Source organism: Fukomys damarensis, unplaced genomic scaffold (assembly GCF_012274545.1).
Source record: "Fukomys damarensis isolate Sample0158 unplaced genomic scaffold, DMR_v1.0_HiC HiC_scaffold_18, whole genome shotgun sequence".
In the NCBI taxonomy this organism is placed as follows: domain Eukaryota; kingdom Metazoa; phylum Chordata; class Mammalia; order Rodentia; family Bathyergidae; genus Fukomys; species Fukomys damarensis.
This window is the reverse complement of record NW_022900930.1, coordinates 43,004,416-43,012,543: the sequence shown is the minus strand read 5'-3', so window position 1 is coordinate 43,012,543 and position 8,128 is coordinate 43,004,416. Positions and strand designations below refer to the sequence as shown.

The window sequence follows — 8,128 nt, the reverse complement described above, 5'->3', positions numbered from 1 at the left end:
GTTAGAACCCGTACAAAAAAAAAAAAACAAAAAGAAAAGAAAAGAAAAGAAAAGAAAAGAAAAGAAAAGAAAAGAAAAGAAAGAAAGAAAACTAGAGTTGAGTGGTAGAGCTGGGACCTATCGCTACCACATGCTTCTCCTGGGGGCAGGCAGCCTCCCTTCCTTTGGGGTGGGGGTGCTAGCAGAAGGTCAGGGGAGGCCGTGCTGCTCCCCAGTCCATGGTTCCATCCTAGGAGGGAGATTTCTAGGGAGGTGCTAGCCAGGAAGACAGCTGAGGGAGGCAGGCAGGCGAATGGAAGGAGGGACCCATGACGGGGCAGGGCGAGGAGAGGAAGCCCGGAAGTGGGTTGGAGGCAGAAAGCGCCAGAAGGGAAGGGTAGGTGGGAACCAGGGTTATAGATAGGGTGAAGCTGGGTGAAGTGGCACATGCTTATAGTCACAGCGCCTGGGAGGCTGAGGCAGGAGAACTGCACTTCGAGGTCAGTCTGGGCTACAGAGTGAGTTCAGGATAGCCTGACTGCATAATGGCATCCTGTCTCAAAAAGAACAACAAAAAGACTGAAGTCCAGCTGAGCCCAGTCTTCTGGGGAAAAGACTTCCACAAGTGTCAGCCACCAAGGCGCAAGCACACAGACATGCAGATGCCAACGCACCCCACCCTGACCAGGCTCACAGACGCACACAGATGCTGGGACATGCAGAGGAGCAGAAAGAGGCTCACCGTCACAGACAGATGGCCCCATCTGGTCAGGGTGTGGCTGGCCGTGGGCAGTCTTGTATGGCTGGACATGATGATTCATGGGGGAGGTCTGTGGGACACATTCTTACTGGGTGGCCTGGGAAACACTACTGTAGACCCAGGGACCTGAATCTCTGGGGCAAAGGACTCTTGGCACCTGGCTGGGCCTCCCCTAGACCCCAGTTCAGTTGAGGTCCACCAGCCTCCCCGGTTCAGTCTTATAGCCCCAAGCCCAGGAGCATGGTGGAGGTCTTCGCTCAGAGGGTGGAGTTACCTGATGGCCAGTTGGAGCATGATGCTGGAGCTCACCTCTGCAGGTGTTCCCTGCACACCTCTGACCTCCACGAGTCCCTGCCTGCCTAGCAGCTCCTGCTCTGGTTGGGCTGTGTCAGCTGCAGAGGCCCCGGCCTGGACAGGCAGGGCTGCCCAGTCATGGGAAATCAGAGCTCCTGTGTGGCTTTGTCCTTTCTGGTCCAGGATCTTAGAAGACTGAGAAATGCTTTGGAGTCTCCCCAGGGGGACACAGCTACCTGCTCACCCAGTGCAGGATGTTCACAAGGCTCTGGGTTTTGAACTCCTGGTGTAGATAGTTTAGGAACGGGGCTCATGCAGGACATCTTCCTGGGAGCAGGGGGCCAGGCCAGTGCCACTGAGGCTGTGAAAGGCATCCTGCCTTGGGGGAAAGCAGGGATTCAGACCTTCAGCTGGAGCACCCTTAATCCTTTCCTCTAAACTCCTTCCAGCCAAATGTGTGTTTGGCCAGGCTGAGCTGCCTGGGCCCCTCACCACCAGCCCGTCTCCCACCCATTCCCTGCCCTTTGAGATTTGGCCCCTTCTGCTCTCTCCTGCTCCCCTGGCTTCTGTGCATCCCCTGCCCCTGCCCTCCTGTAGCCCTGCTCTGCCCTCCTACCCGGGCTCATCCAGGCTTTTGTTCTTTGAGGTGTGCCCGGCTGGGGCAGGGACCCTGGAGCCTGGCGCCCCAGGCAGCTGCTACCTGGACGCCGGGCTGCGGCGGCGCCTGCGGGAAGAGTGGGGTGTGAGCTGCTGGACCCTGCTGCAGGCCCCCGGAGAGGCCGTGCTCGTGCCTGCAGGGGCGCCCCACCAGGTGCTTTCCCAGCGGGGAGGCTCTGTGGAGAGATGGGGGTATCAGCAACAAGATCCCCCCTGGGTCCGGCAGCCTCTCTCTGTGCCTGAGAGTTAGCAGGGCCCACTGTGGGAAAGAGGAGATGGAGAGGCTGAGGGGCCTTGAAGTCAGAGATCTGGTCTGGCTTCCCGGGCGCTGATGGAGGGCTGTCCTTCTGGCACCCCATTGGCCTGGTATTGGCTGGGCCCCTACGGAGTGCTTGGTGTTGTATCCAGGGTCTCTGCTCTCTGGGAGTGGGTGAGGTTCATCAGAGTCCTGGGCACAGCACTGAAGTGGCCTCCCTGTGTGGCATCAGCTGAGGATTCCAGAGTAGCGCTCTGGGACCAGAGGGACAGGGAGACGTGCGACCTTGGACCTCTCATGACCCTCCTGCCCACCTCCATCTTGGCACAGGTGCAAGGCCTGGTGAGCACAATCAGCGTCACCCAGTACTTCCTGTCACCTGAGACCTCTGCCCTCTCCACTCAGCTCTGCCACCAGGGACTCAGCCTAACCCCTGACTGCCGCCTGCTTTATGCCCAAGTGAGTGATGCTGGCCAGCAGGCTGGGTGTGCTGTCCAAGTACCTCTGGACACAACTTCAGTGGGCAGGGCAGATTCAGCTCTGTCCCAAACAGACATTCAACCTGCTGGCATACAGGAAGGAAGGGTGTCCCTGGACATGGGGTGCCACGGACCTTGCATTGTGATCGAAAGCTCTTTTCCTCTTTTTTCTTAGGTGGACTGGGCTATGTTCCAAGCAGTGAAGGTGGCCGTGGGAACATTACAAGAGGCTAAATAGGGGATTGTCGGTGTCTGGGGTAGGAGTGGTGGACAGGTAGACCAGGTGCTTGGCCCAGACATAGCTTCATCAGGGAATGGCACTGGGGGACTTGGGGACTTTTGGCCAATCCCACACACACCACTCTGCACCCCACTCCTTGCCCTTGCCCTGGCTCTAAAGCCACCAACCACAGTGCCACTAAAGCTCACACCTGCCCTTTGCAGGCTGGCACCTGCTCCACCCTGTGCCCCTCTCCGTGGTACCAGGCCGTATGAGGGGCGACTGACTCCCTCAACCCGTGGCCCAGCCCAGGAGATAAACAGCCCTTCCTTGGGGGACCTTGGGAATCATTCTGGCTTAAGCAACACTTTCTTCTGCTGCCTCATACCTACCGTCCCACCTATGTCCCAAGCTCTGCTCACACCACCCGCATCGTCCCTGGGCTCCCGGGTAACACTTCACACCGCGGCCATGCTGGACTCAGGGCCACCAAAGTCCTGCCCTCTTGCCAGAATTGCTGTGGAGTGTTGGGGGGAGGGGGCATCAGGGACTGCCTGGGCTGGAGGGAATGACCTGGGCCATGCCACCCGCCCCGACTCCAGCCTCCCACCTCCCTCCTTCCTGTGTGATTTCCATTAAAATCTGTTGTCAGTTGGCCCTGCTTCTGCAGGCCACATGTTCTGGGAAGGGAGGAGAGACAAACATACAAGAGCAGGCGGGGGAATGGCGGGGGGTCCCCTCAGACACCACCTCCTGATCTTCCTCTGGGAGCCTGGAGCCTTCTGGGGCACCACGCCCTGAAGATGCCCCCGACCATGACAACAGACGAGGAAGAGTCCCAGGCACAGCATTGAAGTGGCCTCCCTGAGTGGCATCAGCTGTGGATTCCAGAGCCCTGCTGCTCCCACACACTTCGGGCCACCCTCGTCCCTGTCTGCCCCACACTGGAGGGAGATACAGGGGAGCCCGCACCCAGCCTCATGGCCCATGGTAGCCACGGCCCAGGGACTGAGCTTCCATGGCTCCGACACTGCTACCTTCTCCCGCCCCGTCCCCACGGCCCTGGTGTGGCTCTGCCCTCCACCCTGCCCTGTGTATTGCAGCACTATCAACGCACCACCTCTTGTCATACCCAATTGTTCCTGCTGTGGTTTGGGGAATTTTTTTATTAAATAAAATTTTTTTATTATAACTGTAACGTATGTTGAGAACATTTGGAAAATAAGACAGCCACCTGATGCTCATCTGTGCTCACCCCTGGCCCAACCACTGTGAGTATTCTGGTGGATTTCATTCTGGCATCGTTGTGCACAGGTTGAACTGGTGCATCTTGTACTTGGTTTCTTTCTCTACTTGGGGGGTGGGCACTGGGGGTGGAACTCAGGACTTTCGCTTCCGAGGCTGGTGTGGTGCCACTGATCTAAATCCCTGGCCCTGGTTTCTTTCTCCTTCTTTTCTTTTTGGTACCAGGGATCGAATGCAGGACCTTGCACTTGCAATACAGGTGGCGGCACCACTGAGTTAAATCCCTGGGCCCTGGTTTCTTTCTCTTAACATAGTATTGTAATCATTTTGTGTTGCTGCCTAATCTTCATTTTAAGTGGCTGCTTATATTTCATTAATCAACTGTGCCACAATTTACATAACCATCCCTCATTTTGTTCTTAAAGTTAGGTTTCTTCACTGGAGGTTCAGTTACTTTCATCTGTTTCTTAGGAGTAAACAGAAAAAAAATCAGAGAGAACTTTTCTTTGTGCTACGCCTTTCATTGAACTTATACCTTTCATTCAGTCCCTTATCACTATTTTGAGGCAGATAGGATTTATTTCCATTTCTCAGAGGGAGAAAAGGGCAGAGCGGGGTTAAATAAGTCAGTCAAGGTCACACAGCAACTTCAGTGGCAGAACTGGAATGGGAACCACGTTTTCGGACTCAAGCCACCTTGTCTACGTTGCAGTCTTAGCTCTTCACGGCTTGTCCTCCTCCTCCTTCATGCACTTGAGAGCCGGTCGTGTTCCGAGCAGCACTGGATGACACACTGCTATCTACCCCTCACCTTAGAGACTGTGTCCCGACGTCACCCGGAGCCCACAGTATGGGGTCCTTCCTGGGAAGATGCTGCTCTGTGCTGCCCAGCAGTGGGGTTGGCCCTGAGCCTCTCTCTTCCCTCCCCAGGGTCCCTTCCATGGTGCGTCACGTTCAGTCACACTCAGTGCTCAGTCACATTTGGTGTGACTCACCACGAACCGTAAGCAGACACATGAATGTCCATTTGTTCTAGGATCGGCCCAGGGGTGGAGTCTGTCCAGGTGGGCGCTGACCCTGAGACTCAGCCTGGGGCACTTGGTGACAGTGGTCTATTTCAGCGGGGGCCAGCTTTCCATCGTCCACCCTCTACCCCAGCCCCCTCTCTCATCCCAATGAGACAGACACACGAGCCACAGCACAGAAGTGAACTTGGGGTGTGCGTATGCAGTGCCCGCTTCTCTCTGCTTCTAAAATTCTCAGACTCTTTCAAAATAATTTTAGATTTATAGTCGAGCCACAAAGACAGCACAGAAAGCTCCTAAATATCCTTCATCCAGCTTCCCCTAATGTAAGATGTAACATCTTACATAAACACAGTGCCTTATCAAAACTAAGACATTAACATTGATACAAGCTATCAGTAACACAAGAATTCACAGGGATCTTAGGAGTGTTCCCAATAATGTTCGTTTTTTTTTTGTTTTGTTTTGTTTTTTGTTTTTTTGAGACAGGGTCTCACTATGTATTTGAGACTGACCTGGAACTCACTATGTAGCCCAGGCTGGTCTTGAACTCACAGCAATCCTCCTGCCTCAGCCTCCCGAGTGCTGGGATTACAGGCATGCGCCAACACGCTTGGTTCAATGTTCTTTTTTAAAATCCAGGGTCCAGTAATGCCTGCAACGGCCCAGAGGGTAGAATCAGATTCCCCAAGGTCACACAGGGAACCAGTGGTAGAACCCAGTGGGCAGCTGTGGCCCTGTAGGCCCCCTGCCCTTCTCACCCTCCCTGCTCTGTCAAGAGACAGGAGTTTCTGCTTTGTAACGGACTCTAGCACCACAGACACTGGTGACCCCATCTGACTGCCTATCCTTGTTCCCATACCCATCCATTTCTCCAAGGCTGCCCATCCCGGGCTTTCTTGGGGTGTCATTCACATACACATGTGCACATCCCAAGCAGCTGGCTCAGGCTTCACTCTGTGGGCATGTCCCTGTCAGGCCGCTCCTGTCCACCATGAAGACTGACCACCCATTTTAGCAGCATCCCTCTCCTTTTAGGAATAAAGGACACCCAGAGTCTTTGTATAAGGTTTCTGTGTGTGTGTGTGTGTGTGTGTGTGTGTGTGTGTGTGTGTGTGAGGATCTTACCACATAAACTACAGTTTAAACTGGCCTTGAACTCACTGTATAGTTCAGGCTTGGCTCAAACTCACAGCGATCCTCCTGCCTCAGCCTGCTGAGTGCTGGGATTACAGATGCCTGCCCAGCCTAAGCCTCGTTTTTGCCTCCTTTGCTCCCTCACTTTCCACTCTGACCCGTCTCTTCCTCCCAAACCCCTGAGCAATGCTACCTCTTTATTGTCTCAGCCAGCACTGTAGGAAGGAGCCTCCAAGACTTCTGCCTGTTCTATTGCTTCAGCTGCGGCTCAGAACAGGTCTGATTGCCCACTTGACAGGAAAGGTGTGCTTTCCCCCACCCCCTTGATAATGGGGAGTGGAGCCGCGGTTTGTGGCAGCCTCTGTTCTTCCAGGCAGTTAGGCTGCCTGGTGTTTATCTTAGGACGCCTCTGAAGCTCCCAGAACCGGGCCCAGACATGACCTCACTCTCTCCATTCATCCCTGGGAGGTAGAAAGGAGTCTGTAACCAACGCTGCCCCCACTTCACAGATGGGAAAACTGAGGGATACAAACACACACGCAGCAGATATGTTGATTGGCTGCTGTGTGGCCGCGGGGTCCTGAACCCTCATTCAGTCCAGCAAGTTCTGTTGTTTGGGGCATGGGAGTTCTCAGAGCTGCACAGCCAGCAGAGATCTGCAAGTCCTCAAAAACTTGTGGGCCCACGAGGCATACCCCATGACCTATCCCAGGGCCCTGGTTGCAGGAAATGTGCAGCCAACATCAGTATGTGAGAAAGACCTAGGGACGCGGCTGGGGCTCCTGACAGTGGAGCCCAGCTAGAGGGCAGCCAGCCTTCATGTGGGAGCAACAAGGCCTGCAAGGGCTCAGCCTGGAGAGTTGGCCTGGCGACCGTGCCCATGCTGGACAGTCCACACAGTGCTGCCCTGGACACCTTGGTTTCCCAACACCCTGTAATAAGAGGGTCGTTATGGCCTTGCTGCACAGATGAGGAAACTGAGGCCACAATTACCCAGGGGTACAGACCAGCCAGTCAGCAGCGGTGGGCCATCTGGCTTGAAGTCCAAAGCTCTTGTCAACATCACTAAGCTTCTGTCCCCCCTCCTGTCACCAAAGGGAGGTGCACACAGCCAGCAGGAGGGAGGAAGGGAAGGCCTTGATGATGCGGGGAGCCCAGACTTGGCTTGCTTGGCGATTCTTTCCAGCTGGCTCTGCCTTCTGTCCTGACAGGAGGTTAAAGGAAGCTCTAGGGAGGAAAGGTCGGGCTAGGAGAGAAGCAGGAGCCGCCCAAAACAACCCACACCCTGTTCCCTGTGTCCCGGCCCTACACGGACACAGTCTGCAGCAGAGGGGACCGAAGCTGCGTGGGAAACAGGGTGGGGAGGGGGCTCTGGTGAGGACTGGGCCACTGGCCCAGTCATCCCCATCCCAGTCCTTCCTTCTCTCTCCACTGTCACATTTTCTGCCCCAGCCAGTCATTTAGCCCTTAGCCTCCTACCTCGACTTATGACATGTCTGTGTCCAGCTCTCCAACTAGATTAGAACGTCCAAAGCCACAGTCCTGCGCCTGTGACATTCAATACATTTTAAAGAAGTAAGGAGAAATTTATCTGAGAAGCGATCATTTCGGGCAATGCCCTAGTCTCTTCATGATAAAAGCGGACAGTGGGGCCAAGCAACGGGCCCGGGCCCCCGTGACGTCATTTATCTTGTGACTCTACAGTCCGCGAAAGCGCCCAACACCCGGCAGTCCGGATGACGTCACCGACGGGACTCGCACGGACAAGTACGCTCAGGGTGAATTAGCGATGTTGGCGGCGTGAGGCGCCCCAAGAGCGACTGAAAGAGAGAAAAAGAGGGGTTACAGCAGAACCGCAGAAGTGGGGCGAGGGTCCTTAATGCGCCGGCCGGACGCCCCGCCCCCTCACGAACTGACCCCGCCCCCTCGGTGACCTACGCCAGCTGGCCAATCGGCACAGGCCGCGGTGATGCACACCCTATCAGCTTCCGCGTTCGCGCCGGCCCGAGGCGGGGTGGGGGCGAGGGTGCGGGTGCGGGTGCAGGAGCTCACGCTTCCCAAGTTCTGGGATCCTTG

The 8,128-nt window shown here is 55.6% G+C and overlaps 1 protein-coding gene across 3 annotated transcripts in view; it reads left to right on the top strand.

Annotated features, from left to right (window-relative positions):
• Nucleotides 1–3,832, top strand: part of Hr (HR lysine demethylase and nuclear receptor corepressor) — a 15,309-nt gene extending 11,477 nt beyond the window's left edge. For 2 of the 3 annotated variants that reach the window (XM_010624351.2, XM_010624341.2), the window contains exons 16-18: nt 1,680–1,844; nt 2,277–2,405; nt 2,601–3,832. In XM_010624351.2, coding sequence (XP_010622653.2) covers nt 1,680–1,844; nt 2,277–2,405; nt 2,601–2,663 — 357 coding nt within the window. In that variant the 3' untranslated portion in view covers nt 2,664–3,832. Of the gene's footprint in view, nt 1–545; nt 1,659–1,679; nt 1,845–2,276; nt 2,406–2,600 lie in introns of those variants that run through there. The other variant, XM_010624361.2, reaches the window with a different exon arrangement.
• The last annotated feature ends 4,296 nt before the right edge of the window (nt 3,833–8,128 follow it).